The sequence below is a fragment of the Bos mutus genome, chromosome 3, assembly GCF_027580195.1.
Source record: "Bos mutus isolate GX-2022 chromosome 3, NWIPB_WYAK_1.1, whole genome shotgun sequence".
Taxonomy (NCBI): Eukaryota; Metazoa; Chordata; class Mammalia; order Artiodactyla; family Bovidae; genus Bos; species Bos mutus.
Window position 1 is genome coordinate 2,573,385 of NC_091619.1, and position 19,207 is coordinate 2,592,591.

Here is a 19,207-nt window from a genome sequence, read left to right on the forward strand (position 1 = left end):
TCAATAATTGTTCAAATTCTAAGTATGATACTTAGTTTAAAATGTTTCTACCAACAGTTCTGTGATATTGTTATCACCACTGTATTAATATAAAGGTAAGGAAATTGGTCTTAGATACATTAATTCTTTGCCCAAGATAAGTTAGTGTATGATAGAAGTAGGATATGAGTCTAAACCATTTGACTCTAAAAGCCACACACTTTAGTGAGTAAAGAACATTTCTTCTTTGTTTATTCCCAAAAATGAGTTTTTGACCAAAAGAATCTGCCCAGTCTACTCTTAGAAATCAACCAACTATGACTTAATGACTTAATGAAGAAAAAGAATCACACTCTGGTGAGTGAGTTTACTCTTCAGGGTTTCTCCAGCTTCTGTGAGCACCAGTTCACCCTCTTTATCGTGTTTTTTGCACTGTACATGTTAACCCTGGCAGGCAATATCATCACTGTGGCCATCATCAGCCTTGACCGTCGCCTCCACACCCCCATGTATTTCTTCCTCGGCATGCTGTCAGCTTCCGAGACTGTGTACACAGTCATCATTATACCCAAGATGCTCTGCAACCTTGTAGGCCTGAGTCAGTCCATTTCTTTGGCAGGTTGTGCCGCTCAGATGTTCTTCTTCATCACTTTGGCCATCAACAACTGCTTCCTGCTCACTGCGATGGGCTACGACCGCTATGTGGCCATTTGCCACCCCTTGAGGTACACAGTTATCATGAACAGGAGGGTGTGCATCCAGCTGGTGTGGGGGGCCTGCAGCATCGGGCTGATTGTGGCCATGACACAGGTGACATCTGTATTCAGGTTACCCTTCTGTGCCACAAAGGTGGCCCACTTCTTCTGTGACATCTGGCCTGTGATGAAGCTCTCCTGCATTGACACGACTGTCAATGAGATCCTGACTTTGATCATCAGTGTCCTGGTGATCCTGGTTCCCATGGGATTGGTTTTCATTTCCTATATCCTCATCATCTCCACCATCCTTAAAATTGCCTCAGCTGAAGGTCGGAAGAAGGCCTTTGCCACCTGCGCCTCCCATCTCACTGTGGTCATTGTCCACTATGGCTGTGCCTCCATTGCCTACCTCAAGCCCAAGTCAGAGAACAGCAAGGATGAGGATCAGCTGATCTCAGTGACCTACACTGTGGTCACCCCACTACTGAACCCTGTGGTGTACACCCTGAGGAACAAAGAGGCCAAGGATGCTCTGCTCCGGGCCATTGGCAGGAAGCTTTCCTGATAAGATGGGCCTGTTACAAAGAGGGTCTTGGAAGATTCTATAGGGAAGAGAAAGTAAAGCAGTGAACAGCACCTAGAGTGAAAATTCTGGAGCCTACCATGCAGTGGTTGGGTAGAAGAGATAAAAGGATTATAAATCCAGGCCCTGGAGAAAGGGGCTCCAAAGTACAAGCAAGCCTGCCCCTGACAAGACAGCATAGATGGTATGGAGGATCAATATAAGAGTAATAACTTGATATGGGGAAGTACACGGATTGTATGCATAACCTAGGACAGAATGAGATCAAGATAGTAGAAAGGATTAATGAGGGGAGGCTGCTTTAAGGCAGTACTAAACCTTTAAATACATTCTATAACACTCTTTTTCGACATGAAGCTCCCTTTTATCCATTTAGAGTTACAAAGGCTTAACATCCAATTGAAGTCATTGTTTTGTGGACAATTCAAGTTCCTTGCATCTTAAACACCATAAATAAATAGCCGTCAGTGATAATAAACATCTATATAATTTACCAACTCCTGAAGTCTAGATCTTTTTCATGTATATGGCCAACCTGGAACTTAAGTTTTCAGGAATATGTAAGAGAAATATTTTTGGAAAATGATTAAAATTCCTTGATAATTTAATTAAAGAAGTAGCACCAAGTAATCATATTGGCATTTATATTTCAAGAATGCACAAGGATTGTTGGTGATAACATGTGTAAATAGTTCACTCAGTTAAAAAAAAATAGTATTGCCTTTGGAGATGCTTGCAGAATGGGTAAAAGTGGATAGGGAATGGGAGGACAAGAGAGAATATACAGAAAGGATTAGTCAGGTGAGAGGACTGGAAAGAAGTGGATGTAAGGAAAGTGTCGTATGGTAAAAGAAAAAGATTTAAACCATCAACCCTATCGTTTCAGACCCCCAGGATCTGCATTAATATGCCATCTTTCACTAGTAACCTTCACTTCCAGTGCCCCTGCACGAGCCTGTCATCCAGTTCCACGAAGAACACCTAGTGTCTTGTGACTTCTCTCTTTCTATTTCATATTCGAGTGTGTTTCTACAGCTTACTGTCACTTCATGGAAATCCCTTACTGCCACCCTTAGTGCCTATTCAACCAAAGTGTACTCCTTTCAAAACACCAAACTAAAAGGATGTCCCTTTCATGAACTTTCTAATGAAGAAATCACCCCCTCACTCTCCTACCTCCAAACTCGCACATACATTATTATAGAGCAAGCATTTCCTATAATGTCTTTAGAAATGAAAGCTTGAAATGAATGAGTGATGTCATAACCAGATGAAGTCTTCATTAGCTGGACAGTTTAATGTTTGAGTTGTACCAAGCAGTGGCATTTTCAGAGGCTGTGTTCTCCTTCATGTTATTAATAATCTCAAAAATTAGGACTATGTTCAAATATTATAATTTCATAAATAGCCCATTGTGGTTCAATCTTACCCACATCTGAGCATTTTTCAAAATTTATGGTGGAATCCTGGAGAAGGCAATGGCGACCCACTTCAATACTCTTGCCTGGAAAATCCCATGGACAGAGGAGCCTGGTAGGCTGCAGTCCATGGGGTCGCTAAGAGTCAAATACGACTGAGCGACTTGACTTTCACTTTTCACTTTCATGCATTGGAGAAGGAAACGGCAACCCACTCCAGTGTTCTTGCCTGGAGAATCCCAGGGATGGGGGAACCTGGTGGGCTGCCGTCTATGGGGTCGCACAGAGTCGGACATGACTGAAGCAACTTAGCAGCAGCAGCAGCAGCATGGTGGAATCCAAGAGAACCCAAAAATAAGGTTACCCACTGTTTGTTAATGGCCTCTCTCACTCAGTAAATACTTTTCAATTTTAGACTGTAGCTTCAAAAATGTTGCTCTGTCCATTCAAGTTTACTAATAATAATCTGTATCTGCAAAGTTAGCTACTGAAAATAGTAGCAAGTAGTGCTTGGAGGCCAGCAGGGCAAAGTGTATTCATTGTAACATAAGCACTGTAAGAAAAAGACTGCATTCTGAGTCCTGGCTTTACTTTTTATTCACCTCATATACTTGAATCTTTATTTAGCTTCTCTAAGCCTAAGTTTTCTCTGCAAAACATGTAGATAAAACAAATAACATTTTGTAGATGTTTCATCTACAAAACATGTCAGTTTCTCCTGACAAACATATGAGACAGTAAGTGTGAAAATCCTTTGTAAATGACAAATCAGGGACAAATATTCTCTTTATTATTGGAGTAAGAAAAGCAATATAATCTCTGTAAACTTCTAATTATATCAGAGAGTTCAGTGTCATCCATCTGAGGAGGATACTGCTACAGAGATTTTTTTTCTTTAACTTTTTATTTTGTATTGGAATATAGTCAATTAACAATGTTGTGATAGTTTCAGGTAAACAGTGAAGGGACTCAGCCATAAACATACATGTATCCATTCTCCTCCAAACTCCCCTCCCATCCAGGCTGCCACATAACAATGAGCAGAGTTCCATGTGCTATACAGTAGCTTCTTGTCAGTTATCCATTTTAAATATAGTACTGTGTACAAACCACAGATATTTATGATTCTGCCTTTCTGTCTGCATGCTATCAATTTAATCCCTAGTCCTGGTTCAGGGTCGATTCTCTTTCCTTAGACATCCTGGAGAATAATGAGGGGAATTCTGCTTCTGGATGATTCACCTTCCAGACACATCCCAGTCATTTAGCCTGGTACAGCGCTTCAGAGAGCTCATGAGTACAGTAAGTGATTGCTGTACTTAGTTTCCCCAGACATATGGGCTCCACCCTTCATTTCTCAACTGGTCTCCTTTGTTGGGAAGAACACAAAATCTTGAGACTTGAATTTAAGACACACCTTAACTTTCCCAACTATGTATAACTTTCCCAACTATGTATAATTCCCAACTATGTATTCCTAAGGTAGTAAGGAAATCTTTCCTTATCTATGATAGGAGGTTATCAATGTCAACCATCTTTCCCATTAGGCTATTGAAAAAATCAACTAGAGTAGAATTAACAAAGTGGAATTGTTGTGGTAACCATAGGAAGTTAATATAATACATCATTATCCCTATTATTATTGGCTAACATTATCCCTATATTCTTACCTTTCCAATTTTTCCAGGCCATTTTATATTATTTCACTAATTAATTTTTGGACTTCTACCTTCCTCCCACTTCTATTTAAGTTCTAATACTGTTGTATTCTTCCTTAAATGTGCAGGTCTCATAAAAAAAAAAAAAAACCCTTCTAAACTCTGTATTACTATCTTTCATTAGCAATTTAATGCCTATCTTGCTCTACATCAAAAACTTTCCCTCTTCATTCAGTGAAATTCAAACTCTTTACCATGATCCATGATGACTCCCAATAGGAAATGCATATTGTAACATAAGCCAGTATGCACGTACACATCTTCTCTGTGTCTGTGTGTATTCACATACAAATGAAACATTGACAAATAATACTTACCCTTACTACAGGCAGTGCATTCTGATGTTTTCATTCTAGCTTGATCCATCCTATTTCATTTTATTTAAGTAATATTAGTGGAGAGAGGAGCATCTACAATGTATTTTGACCAAATACTCAATAATTGAAAGTTAAAATATTCAACTGAAGCCAGTGCCTCAGCCTAACATCATTAGATTGTGTATCTGGGATAGTGAAATAAAATTAAAATGCTATTTGAAAACTTAATAACATTGAAATTTTATTATTAAACATTTGGTAATCATATTTAAACACTTGACACTTCAGAGAAAGGACATTTAGTCTTCATCGTAGCTGCTAGATTACTCTGCTGCTGCTGCTGCTAAGTCACTTCAGTCATGTCTGACTCTGTGCGACCCCATAGACAGCAGCCCACCAGGCTCCTCTGTCCCTGGGATCCTCCAGGCAAGAACAGTGGAGTGGCTTGCCATTTCCTTCTCCAAAGCATGAAAGTGGAAAGTGAAAAGTGAAAGTGAAGTTGCTCAGTCGTGCCCGACTCTTAGCGACCCCATGGACTGCAGCCTACTAGGTTCCTCCGTCCATGGGATTTTCCAGGCAAGAGTACGGAGTGGGTCTGCTGCTGCTGCTGCTAAGTCACTTCATTTGTGTCCGACTCTGTCTAGCAGTCACTAAAACACACACTTGTGGTACTCGGTAGATGCTCACTTTTCAAGTAAGAAACTGATTTGTAGAGGGGCAAAATATCTTGAGAGTAACATCTCATTTTTCTCTAACACTTTCTTTTCTTCATATTCTTTATTGCTGCTGCTGCTACTGCTACTGCTAAGTCACTTCAGTCGTGTCCGACTCTGTGTGACCCCATAGACCTCAGCCCACCAGGCTCTCCTGCCCCTGAGATTCTCCAGGCAAGAACACTGGAGTGGGTTGCCATTTCCTTCTCCAATGCATGAAAGTGAAAAAGTGAAAGTGAAGTCGTTCAGTCGTGTCCGACTCTTAGCGACCCCATGGACTTCAGCCTACCAGGCTCCTCCATCCATGGGATTTTTCCAGGCAAGAGTACTGAGGTAGGGTGCCATTGCCTTCTCCATTTTTATTAGGTACGTATTAAAATAATGTATACTGTATATTGTCCTACACAATTTGAAATCATGCTGTAACTCATGTGTAAAATTTGATAAGATTCATGGATTAAATGGAATTAAGAAGCTAAAAATACCATGCTTAAAAGTTGTTTTTATTTAGTATTATAAATAAAGAACACCACATAATTTTACAAATATTAGAATTCTGATAGTCAATTTCCACTATTCTTTTTTGTACATTTAAACTTTGGCTTTATAAGTATATAATGTTCTTTCTAAAACTATCTAATAACTAACAAATTTCAATATTTATATGAAGCATTATTTTCCTATTTATTTAACTACTTAAAACTCTTAAATTTGTCCAGAAAATGAACAACTCTCACAATTATCATTATTTATTCTTGCATTTTACTTTTCTAATAATAAAATATATTCTTCACTTAATAGAATTTTAACATGTAAAGCATATAAAGCTATTTCAGTGTAATTCACAGAATGATTCACTGCATTTGAAAACATAAATGTAATTCAAACATATGTATATTTGAATGCATAAATATACAAACAGTACTCTTGCTTTATTCAGAGTACTGATGTTAGACTGACTAGAGATAATAATAATAACCTATGCTGTTGCATCATCATTGTTAACCTACAAATTCAGAGATGTCAAAATATAGCATACATGATTTTGAGCCATCAACTTTGTAGAGATTGAAAACCAAAGTAGCAATTCAGCAGCAGGTTTTGACTAAATACCAAAAGCAAAGTAGAACTCTGAGTTATTCCTGGTGTGACCCACTAAACTGAGGAAAAACATTGGAGATGTGGATGCCATAAGGAATGCTGCATGCATGAGTGAGTAATGCTCCAAACTGGTTGAAATATCTGAGAAGAAAGTATCTGAGAAGTATCTGAGAAGAAAGTCCCTTATTTTTCTTTTTTATTCTTTTATTCTAAAATAGTAGTATGTGAATTGGCATTTTTCTGATTATAAAAGCAAATACTGATTCTTTGAAAAACATTTCAGAAAATTATACAGAAGAAACTTTGTTTTTTTATACAGAAGAACATGTTTTTTTCATGTTCACTGTAGCCTGGTGCAAACGCCAGGGACAGTGAAGGACAGGGAAGCCTGGAGCGCTGCAGTCCATGGGGTCACAGTCAGGCACAACTTAGCAACTGAACAGCAACAATAATAAAATGAGTACCTACAACATTTCTCTTCTCCACACTTGCCAACCCAACCCTGAAACCAAATCCGAGAAGGGAAAGAAAAAAGTTTAAAATTAGGATTATATAGCCAGTGCTTTAAAAAATGGAATATTTTTTATCTAGTCCATAGTCTCTAGTGGACTAGAGACTATGAGCCATGTTGAGCAACTGTGAGGCATGAAAAAGAGACTTCCAACAAATGCAATTGGGTTGATAAGGTATCTTAGAAGTATGTAGGAATCAAAAGGAAAATCTAGGCTTGAAACTTAGGAGTGGCACAAACGTTGCTTCATACTCAGAGGTGGAGGAAAATAAGATAATGATAAATGCCAAGACAAAGTAACAGGGTGTATTAGCCCAGGAGAAGGAGCCCTCCCCCACAGTTCTTGCTCCCAGGTAGGCAATAGGAGAACAGCATTGGTGATTTCCAGACAAGAGCAATACTTGGAGTAAGAGGCATGGCTAATGACACAGAGTCTAGCAATAACAAATACTAGGGAAATAAAAGCAAACATAAATACAGGCAGAAACAACTAGATATTAGAAGTGTTGAGCAAAAAAGCAGTAACATTTTTATAAAATAAATTAAGAAAATTAAACTCGCTTCTCCTGCTCAATATGAAGCTAAACATACCAGCTAATCCTAACCACAATTTAAAACAAATAAATAAAATTTATAGAAATTCTGTTAGATGTGAGTTCAGAGTAGAGAGAATTCTGACAAAACACAGATTTTACATTGCATTATTTCTGACTTTTTCCTAAAACCCTACTACATTTAAGAATAGCCTCACTTCCATAGCAAAAGGAAATAGGAGACGAATGCAAAAGAATGTCTGTGACAAAATTTTGAAATCTGGAAAGCAGTTTAGTAAGTTGTTATTGATTTCTATGTAACTTAGCACACAGGAGAATGCTGATGTATTATTGAATGCGCAGGAGATGCCTGAGGCAGAGAGAACAACCTAAACGTCAATTTATCAATCAGAATGCCAGACATATTCAGGAAAATGGGTAGTAAGTACTTGTGAACCTAAGAGTGAATGATCAATCTAACAAAATAGAGGTGCTTGAAAAATTTTAACAGACATCACACAATTAGAACCTTTCCTCCACCTGAGCAGAAGGCTAAAGGATTGCCTCCTGGAGAGAGTTAAAGAGATGAGGTAGGGTTGGAGTGTGCTATAATAATAATTTTTTTTTTTTTTTTAAGTGAAGGAAAGGTAAAAGAGTATCAGCACACCTCACAGGATATTGACAATAAGTCTTAGAGCTCCCCACCTCAAAACTGAAGGATTTTCCCTTGGGGAACTCAGCATTTCAAGAACAAAGACTTAGATATGGACAAGTCAATGTTCTATGTTGGAAAAATAAGCTTACCCTAATAAAGCCAGCTTTACCATATTACCCAGCTTTATCACCCTACTAAGTAAAGCCCACCACCCAATCTATCTCATCCCACCACACATACATACTACAAGGTTTCTAAAAAGCTTATTAGTATGTCAAGCATACAATGTCAATTCAATACTTTGGCCACCTGACATGAAGAGCCAACTCACTGGAAAAGACCCTGATGCTGGGAAAGAGTGAAGGCAAAAGGAAAAGGAGGCAGCGGAGGATGAGATGGTTAGAGAGTAGCACCAACTTAATGGACATGAATTTAAGCAAACTCTGGAAGACAGACCCGGTTGGATTCCTGAGTCAGGAAGATCTGCTGGAGAAGGGATAGGTTACCCACTCTAACATTCTTGGGCTTCCCTGTGGCTCAGCTAGTAAAGAATCCATGTGCAATGTAGGAGACGTGGGTTCCATCCCTGGGTTGGGAAGATTCACTAGAGAAGGGAACCACTAACCACTCCATTATTCTGGCCTGGAGAATTCCACAGACTGTACAGTCCATGGGGTTGCAAAGGTCAGACACAACTGAGCAACTTTCACTTTTACTTTCTGGGAGACAGTGAAGGACAGGGATCCATGGGGTTGCAAAGAGTCAGACATGACTTAGTGACTGAGCAACAACAACAAAAACAAATTTCAATCATAGTCATAATTGACTGAAAGGATCACCAAGTATTTGAGTAAAACCACTAACATGGAAAGAGACATCGGCACAATAAACAGACAACAAAAGAATAAGAATCAGATACAGTGCAGGGAATATATTAAGATCTTTCCAAAGATACTTACTGAACATTTTCAGAAGGACACAACAAAATACTTTATCAGAGAAACAAAAGCAGTGCTGTATAAAAGGTATATTCTGAGAAGCAAAAACAGATTTCAGAATTAAAAATATATTAGCTGAAATAAAAAATTAAATATGAGAGTGGCAAGAGAAATTTGATGGAATGTCTTCAATAACAGAACAAGAAGACAAACAGGAGTGAAATAAGAGGATAATATATGAGTATTGAAGATAAATCAATACAGTGATTCACATACTGAATTACTACTTTGTGCACACTTGATACTAATGTAATACTATAAATCAACTATAATAAAAATAAGAAAAATAAATTAGGTCTTGAAAATAAAAGTTTAGGTGTATATAATAAGGAGCAAATGATATAAGAACTACCTAAGTAAAACCACAAATAAAGACCTATATATATATAACTAGGGATACAAATAAAAATTTTAAAACTAAGATAATTGCAGGAAAAACTTTAGATAAATAATTTTTTTAAAACATAGTCTAAATACATAATTTTTTTTAATTAATTTTATTTTATTTTTAAACTTTACATAATTGTATTAGTTTTGCCAAATATCAAAATGAATCCACCACAGGTATACATGTGTTCCCCATCCTGAACCCCCCTCCTTCCTCCCTCCCCACACCATCCCTCTGGGTCGTCCCAGTGCACCAGCCCCAAGCATCCAGTATCGTACATTGAACCTGGACTGGCATCTCGTTTCATACATGATATTTTACATGTTTCAATGCCATTCTCCCATATCTTCCCACCCTCTCCCTCTCCCACAGAGTCCATAAGACTGTTCTATACGTCAGTGTCTCTTTTGCTGTCTCGTATACAGGGTTATCGTTACCATCTTTCTAAATTCAATATAAATTAACCTTGGCCTGAGAATAATCAGAAAAATAAACAGGCCAACAGTCAAAAACAAAAATTTAATCACAATACACCTTCTACTCCTGTTGAAGAGAAAGACATGAGACCAAACATTTATGGGAGAATGGCATTGAAACATGTATAATATATATGAAATGAGTCGCCAGTCCAGGTTCAATGCACGATACTGGATGCTTGGGGCTGGTGCACTGGGACGACCCAGAGGGATGGTATGGGGAGGGAGGAGGGAGGAGGGTTCAGGATGGGGAACACGTGTATACCTGTGGTGGATTCATGTTGATATATGGCAAAACCAGTACAATATTGTAAAGCTAAAAAATAAAATAAATAAAAAGAAAAAAAAAGAAAATATGCAGATTCTTTCAAGTTTAATTAAAAAAAAGAGGAGAATCTTCCAAACTCAAATCATGAAACCACTAGCTTCAAAAACTTTGTATCAAACCAGAAACAGGCAGTGAAAAACACAAAATTAAACACCAACATTGCTGACAGATAAGAGCAAATATTCTAAATAAAATCTTAACAAAAGGAATCCACAGTTTGAAGAAACTCAGCATGTCCAAGTTGAGTTTAGACCAGGAGTGCTAGGATGATTAAATGCTAAATAATCTATCAGAATAATTGATCATATTAACAAATTAAATCATTAAATTCATAGGATTACTTCAAAAGATGAAAAACACAAAACATTAAATATAAATCCAACATCCAATTAATCAGAAACACTCTTACCAAACTAAGACTAAAAAAGAAATTCTTTTAACTTTAAGCACCTATCATAAGTAGGCACCAAACAGCATAAATATTGACAAAAGATTTGAGCATTTCAACTAAATCCAGGAAAAAGACAAAAATGTATACACATAGTAAGGATAAAAGACAAGATGGATATATTTTGTTCACACCTCTTTTATGCTCCTATTTGATGCAAAAAAGAAATTCTTTTAACTTTAAGCACCTATCAGAAGTAGGCACCAAACAGCATAAATATTGACAAAAGATTTGAGCATTTCAACTAAATCCAGGAAAAAGACAAAAATGTACACACATAGTAAGGATAAAAGACAAGATGGATATATTTTGTTCACACCTCTTTTCTGCTCCTATTTGATGCATTTGACTGAGTCAAAGCAGAATAAACAAAAAGTTGTGGATGTGTCTGGTGGTGAAAGTAAAGTTTGATGCTCTAAAGAACAATATTGCATAGAAATCTGGAATGTTAGGTCCATGAATCAAGGTAAATTGGAAGTGGTCAAACAGGAGATGGCAAGAGTGAGCAACAGCATTTTAGGAATCAGTAAACTAAAATGGACAGAAATGGGAAAATTTCATTCAGATGACCATTATATCTACTATTGTGGGCAAGAATCCCTTAGAAGAAATAGAGTAGTCCACAGAGTCAACAAAAGAGTCTGAAATGCAGTACTTGGGTGCAATCTCAAAAATGACAGAATGATTTCTGTTTGTTTCCAAGAAAAACCATTCAATATCACAGTAATCCAAGTCTATGCCTCAACCACTAATGTGAAAGAAGCTAAAGTTGAATGGTTCTATGGAGACCTACAAGACCTTTTAGGACTAACAATGACAAAAAAAGATGTCCTTTTCATCATAGGGGACTTTAGTATGTCATTTCAGACATGTTTATCTCTGAATGTTTATCACAGTAATCCAAGTCTATGCCTCAACCACTAATGCCAAAGAAGCTGAAGTTGAATGGTTCTATGAAGACCTACAAGACCTTCTAGAACTAAAAAAAAAAAAAAAAATGTCCTCTCATTATAAGGGACTGGAATGTAAAAGTAGGAAGTTAAGAGATACCTGAAGTAACAGGCAAGTTTGGCCCTGGAGTACAAAATGAAGCAGGGCAAAGGCTAACAGAGTTTTGCCAAGAAAATGCACTGGTCATAGCAAACACCCTCTTCCAACAACACAAGAGACAACTCTACACACAAACATCACCAGATGGTCAATACCAAAATCAGGCTGACTATATTCTTTGTAGCCAAAGATGGAGAAACTCTAGATGGAGATACAGTCAGTAAAAACAAGACCAGGGACTAACTGTGGCTCAGATAATGAAATCCGTATTGCAAAATTTAGACTTAAATTGAAGAAAGTAGGGAAAACCACTAGGCCATACAGGTATGGTCTAAATCAAATCCCATATGATTATACACTGGAAGTGACAAATAGACTCAAGGGATTACATCTGTAAAACAGAGTGCCTGAAGAACTATGGACAAAGGTTTGTAACACTGTACAGGAGGTGATGGTCAAAATCATCCCCAAGACATAGAGAATTAACATATGGACATGGGGAGAGGGGAGGAGAGGATGAGATGTACAGAAAGAGTAACATAGAAACTTACATTAAATAGATAGCCAATAGGAATTTGCTGTATGGTTCAGGACACTGAAACAGGGGCTCTGTATCAACCTAGAGGGGTGGAATGGGGAGGGAAATGGGGGAGATGGGAGGGAGTTTCAAAAGGGAGGGAATATATGTATACCTATGGCTGATTCATGTTGAGGTTTGACAGAAAACAGCAAAATTCTGTAAAGCAGTTATCCTTCAATAAAAAATAAATAAATAAAAAAAAATCATCCCCAAGAAAAAGAAATGCAAGAAGGCAAACTGGTTGTATAAAGAGGCCTTACAAATAGCTGAAAAAAGAAGAGAAATGCAAGGCAAAGGAGAAAAGGAAATATATACCCATGTGAATTCAGAGTTCCAGAGAATAGCAAGGAGAGATAAGAAAGACTTTTTAAGTTTATGATGCAAAGAAATAGAGGAAAACAATAGAACAGGAAAGACTAGAGATCCCCTCAAGAAAATTAGAGATACCCAGGCTTCCCTGGTGACTCAGATGGTAAAGTGTCTGCCTGAAATGCAGGAGACCCAGGTTTGATGCCTGGGTTGGGAAGATCCCCAGGAGAAGAAAATGGCAATCCACTCCATTACTCTCACCTGGAAAATTCCATGGATGGAGGAGCCTGGTAGGCTAAAGTCCAAAGGGTTGCAAAGAGTCAGACATGACTGAGCAACTTCATTTTCAAGGGAACATTTCACACAAACATAGGCACAATAAAGGACAGAAATGGTATGGATCTAACAGAAGAAGAATATACTAAGAAGAGGTGGCAAGAATATACAAAATAACTATACAAAAAAGATCTTAATGACCTGGATAACCACGATGGTGTGATCAGTCATCTAGAGCCAGACATTCTGGAGTGTGAAGTCAAGTGGGCCTTAAGAAGCATAACTACGAACAAAACTAGTGGAGATGATGGAATGCCAGCTGAGCTATATCAAATGCTAAAAGATGATGTTGTTAAAGTGCTGCACTCAATATGACAGCAAATTTGGAAAACTCAGCAATGGCCACAGGCCTGGAATAGGTCAGTATTCATTCCAATCACAAAGACGGGCAATGCCAAAGAATGCTCAAGCTACCACACAATTGCACTCACCTCACATGCTAGTAAAGTGATGCTCAAAATCCTTGAAGCTAGGCTTCAAGTATACATGAACTAAGAACTTCCAGATGTACAAGTTGGATTTAGAAAAGGCAGAGGAACCAGAGATCAAATTGCCAACAGCCATTGGATCATTGATGAAGCAAGAGAATTCCAAACAAACATCTACTTCTGCTTCATTGACTATGCAGAAGCCTTTGTCTGTGTAGATCACAGCAAACTGTGGAATATTCTTAAAGAGGTGGGAATACCAGTTCACCTTACCTGCCTCCTGTGAAACTATATGCAGGACAAGAAGCAACAGTTAGAACCGGACATGGAACGATGGACTGGTTCAAAATTGGGAAAGAAAGGAATATGTCAAGGCTGTATATTGTCACCCTGCTTATTTAACTTATATGGAGAGTACACCATGTGAAATGCTGGGCTGAATGAAGCACAAGCTGGAATCAAGATTGTGGGGAGAAATATAAATAACCTCAGATATGCAGATGACACCATCTTTACAGCAGAAAGTGAGAAGGGATTAAAGAGCCTCTTGATGAAGGTGAAAGAGGAGAGTGAAAAAGCTGGGTTAAAACTCAACATTCAAAAAATGAAGATCATGGCATCTGGTCCTGTCACTTCATGGCAGATAGATGGGGAAACGGTGGAAACAGTGCCAAATTTTATTTTCTTGGGCTCCATAATCACTGTGGATGGTGACTGCAGCCATGAAATTAAAAGACACTTGCTCCTTGGAAGAAAAGCAATGACACATCTGGACAGCATATTAAAAAGCAGAGCCATTACTTTGCCTGCAATGGTTCATAAAGTCAAAGCTATGGTTTTTCCAGTAGTCATATACAGACGTGAGAGCTGGACAATAAAAAAGGCTGAGGATCAAAGAATTGGTGCAATTGAACTGTGGTGTTGGAGAAGACTCTTGTGAGTCCCTTGGATAGCAAGGAGGTCAAACCAGTTAATCCTAAAGGAAATCAATGCTGAATATTCACTGGAAGGACTGATGCTGAAGCTGAAGCTCCAATATATTGTCCACCTAATGCAAAGAGCTGATTCATTGGAAAAGACCCTGTTGCTAGGAAAAAATGAAGGCAGGAGAAAAAGGGGATGACAGAGGATAGATGGCATCACTGACTCAATGGACATGAGTTTGAGCAAACTCTAGGAGATGATGATGCAGAGAAGACAATGGCACCCCCACTCCAGTCCTGGAAAATCCCATGGACAGAGGAGCCTGGTAGGCTGCAGTCCATGAGGTCACGAAGAGTCAGACACGACTGAGTGGCTTCACTTTCACTTTTCACTTTCATGCATTGGAGAAGGAAATGGCAACCCACTCCAGTGTTCTTGCCTGGAGAATCCTAGGGATGGGGGAGCCTGTTGGGCTGCCGTCTATGGGGTCACCAGACACGACTGAAGCGACTTAGCAGCAGCAGCAGCAGCAGGAGATGATGAAGGATAGGAAAGCCTGGCATGCTGCATTCCATGGGGTTGCAAAGAGTCAGACATACTGAATGACTGAACAGCAACAATTTGACTTAAAATACAACCACGTAACAGAACCAAAAATTGTATTTATGGACTTGTATAAAGTTGTATAAAGATATATATATATATATATATATATATATATATATATATATATAGAAGTAGGAAATGGCAACACACTCGAGAAGTTTTACCTGAAAAATCCCATGAACAGAGGAGCCTGGTGGGCTTACAGTCCATGGGATTGCGAAGAGTCGGACATGACTGAGTGATTGAGCACACATGTATGCGTATATGTGTATATGTGTGTGTATATATACACACACATATATATGTCAACACTTGTGCTAGTGGTAAAGAACCCACCTGGCAATGCAGGAGACACAAAAGACTTGGGTTCAATCCCTGGATCAGGTAGATCCCCTGAAGGAGTGAATGGCAACCCACTCCACTATTTTTGCCTGGAGAATTCCATGGGCAGAGGAGCTTGGTGGGCTACAGTCTATATGGTCACAAAGAGTCAGACACGACTGAAGCAACTTAGCATACATCTCAACAATAGCCTAAGGAGAGGTGAGGTAATTAAGCTATATTAGAACGAGGGCTTTGCATACTTTGCAAATTAAGTGGATGGAACAACAGACTGATCACAAATAGGAAAAGAAGTACGTCAAGGCTGTATATTGTCACCCTGCTTATTTAACTTATATGCAGAGTACATCATGAGAAATGCTAGGCTGGAAGAAGCACAAGCTGGAGTCAAGATAGCCAGGAGAAATATCAATAACCTGAAATATGCAGATGACACCACCCTTATGGCACAAAGTGAAGAGGAACTAAAAAGCCTCTTGATGAAAGTGAAAGAGGAGAGTGAAAAAGTTGGCTTAAAGCTCAACATTCAGAAAACGAAGATCATGACATCTGGTCACATCACTTCATGGCAAATAGATGGGGAAACAGTGGAAACAGTGGCAGACTTTAGTTTTGGGGGCTCCAAAATCACTGCAGATGGTGATTGCAGCCAGGAAATTAAAAGACTCTTACTCCTTGGAAGGAAAGTTATGACCGACTTAGATAGCCTATTGAAAAGCAGAGACATTACTTTGCCAACAAAGGTCCGTCTAGTCAAGGCTATGGTTTTTCCAGTGGTCATGTATGGATGTGAGAGTTGGACTGTGAAGAAAGCTGAGTGCCAAATAATTGATGCTTTTGAACTGTGGTGTTGAAGACTCTTGAGAGTCCCTTGGACTGCAAGGAGATCCAACCAGTCCATTCTAAAGGAGATCAGTCCTGGGTGTTCTTTGGAAGGAATGATGCTAAAGCTGAAACTCCAGTACTTTGGCCACTTCATGCAAAGTATTGACTCGTTGGAAAAGACTCTGATGCTGGGAGGGATTGGGGGCAGGAGGAGAAGGGGACGACAGAGGATGACATGGCTGGATGGCATCACCGACTTGATGGACATGAGTTTGAGTGAACTCTGGGAGTTGGTGATGCACAGGGAGGCCTTACGTGCTGAGATTCATGGCGTCACAAAGAGTTGGACATGACTGTGCCACTGAACTGAACTGAACTGAACTGAATAGGAACTAGAACTTTTAGTGTAAAAAATTACGTGCAATCTTTCTCAGGGCAGCCACTAAAAAAATAAGTTTTTAAAAATCTAGAGAAGGAAAAACAAAGAGAATGACAATGTTACACTAGAAAATATCTATTTAACAAATAGAAGGCAGTAAGAGATGACAAAAGGAAAAAAGAATGACATATAGGAAATAAGTGGTATAATGGGAGATTAGATCCTTCCTGGCCAGTAACTACATTAAATAGAAGGAAGCTTGATAATCCAATAAAGAGGTAGAGACTGGAAGAGTGAATTAAGAACATGTGATCTGACTATCCAGTGTTCACAGGATACAGACTATAGACTCAAAGACACAGATAGTTGTTACAGGTAAAAAAATGGAATAAGAGATACCATGCAAACAGTTACCAAAAAATAACATGGTACATTAATATCAACTAAGTTGACTTAAGACCAAAGTTGTTACAAGAGAAAAGATGTACATGTTATAGTGATAAAAGTTCAATCCATCAGGAAGACATAATAATTATAAATTGTACACATTCTGGATAACAAATCCCCAAAATACATGGAGCAAAAACTGACAGATTTGAAGGGAGAAATATACATAATAGTTAGAAACCTTAGAACTTCATCTTCAACAACAGATAAAACAACTAGGCATAAGATCAACATGGAAAAAGAAGACTTGAACAATACTACAAACCAAATAGAACAGACATCCAAGGAACATTCCAGTCTATAAAAATCCACATTCTTCTCAACAAGGACATTCTTTAGGACAGTCGATATATTAGGCCATTAAGTAAACATCAGGAAATTTAAAAGGATTGATCAAACAATGTATATTTCTGTGTAAAGAAATTAATTAGAAATCACTTACAAAAGGAAATTTGGAAAATTCACAAATATGTGACTATTAACACACTCCTAAATAATAACCAATGTATCAAAGAAAAAATCATAATGAAAATTAGAAACTACTTTAAAAGAAATGAAAACACATGCCAAAACTTAAGGAATACATAAAAATCAAGAGAGAAATATGTAAATGGGTATATTAAAAAAAAAAGAAAGTTCTCAAGTTGGTAACCTAAGATTCCACCTTAAAAAAATGTAGAAAAAGAGCAAGCTAAATCTAAATAAACAAAAAAAAAAAAAAAAGGAGTGGAGGAGAAGCAAATGATATGGATAATGAAAAACAATAGAAAAATTAACAAAACCTAAAGTTAGTTATTTAAAACAATCAACACAGTTAATAAAACTTGATGCTCGACTGACCAAGGGAAAAAGAGAGAGGACATAAACTGCCAAAGGATGTGAAAGTCACTCAGTCGTGTCCGACTCTTTGCGATCCCTTGGACTGTAGCTTGCCAGGCTCCTCTGTCCATAGATTTTTCCAGGTAAGAATACTGGAGTGGGTTGCCATTCCCTTCTGCAGGGGATCTTCCTGTCCCAGGGATTTGAACCCAGGTCTCCTGCACTTCAGACAATTTTTTTTTACCATCTGAGCCACCAGGAAGCCCAGAGAAAAGGAGAGAGAACACAAACTACCACAATCGGGAATTAAAGAGAAGATATTACCAGCGACCTCACAGAAATTTTAAAAGATCTTAATAGAATTATATGAACAACTGTATGCCAACAAATTAGACAGCCTAGATAAAATGGACAAATTCCCAGAAATTCATAAGCTATCAAAACCCACTTAAGAAATAGAATATCTGAATATACCTATAACAAGAACAAACTTCCCATAAAGAATAGCCTGGGACCAGATAATTTCCCTGGTGAAGTCAATGAAACATTAAGAATTTATTCCAATCGTTTATAAACTCATCCAAAAAATGAGAAGGAAATATTTTTCAATGCATTATATGAGACTAGTATTGTATTTTTTTTGAGACTAGTATTATCTTAATATCAAAACCAGACAATGATATCACAAGAAAAAAATACTATCGGCCAATATTCCTTATGAATATAGATGCAAAAATCCTCACCAAAATGGAATCCAGCAATAATTCATTTCTAGGCATATATCCAAAGGAAATGAACACATGTTACTTTCATAACACCTAAAAAGTGGTATCAGTCCAAATTTCAATCAACTTGTGAATGGATAAACAAATAGAGTTTATCAACATATTAGAATATTATTTAGTCATAAAAATGAGTGAAATATTGATACATGCTACAATATGGTTGAACCTTGAAAACATTACACTAAGCAAAATAAGCTAATCACAAAAAACAACATATTGTATGATTCCATTTATATAAAGTGTTCAGAACAGGCAAATCCATAGAGATAGAAAGTAGATTAGTATTTGTGAGCAGCTGAGAATGGGGAGAAATAGAGCAGCTGCTGATGGCTAATGCAGGGTATCTTTAGGGGTGATAAAAATGTTCTGAAATTAGACAGTGGTGATAGTTGCACAACTCTGTGAATTTAGTAAAAACCACTAAATTGCACACTTTGAAAGTCTGAACTTTATGTTCTGTGAATTATAGCTCAATAGAGCAGTTATATAAAAATATCCATTTACAGCAATAAC

The 19,207-nt window shown here is 37.9% G+C and overlaps 1 protein-coding gene across 1 annotated transcript; it reads left to right on the forward strand.

Annotated features, from left to right (window-relative positions):
- The first annotated feature begins 312 nt into the window (after positions 1-312).
- On the forward strand, positions 313-1,242 carry LOC102271483 (olfactory receptor 10J1). Its single transcript, XM_005907817.3, has one exon. It carries the CDS (start codon positions 313-315, stop codon positions 1,240-1,242), a length of 930 nt encoding a protein of 309 aa, XP_005907879.2.
- The last annotated feature ends 17,965 nt before the right edge of the window (positions 1,243-19,207 follow it).

Excerpts from the sequence above, each read along its gene's own strand:
- LOC102271483 (XM_005907817.3), top strand. The coding sequence starts at position 313 with ATGAAGAAAAAGAATCACACTCTGGTGAGTGAGTTTACTCTTCAGGGT.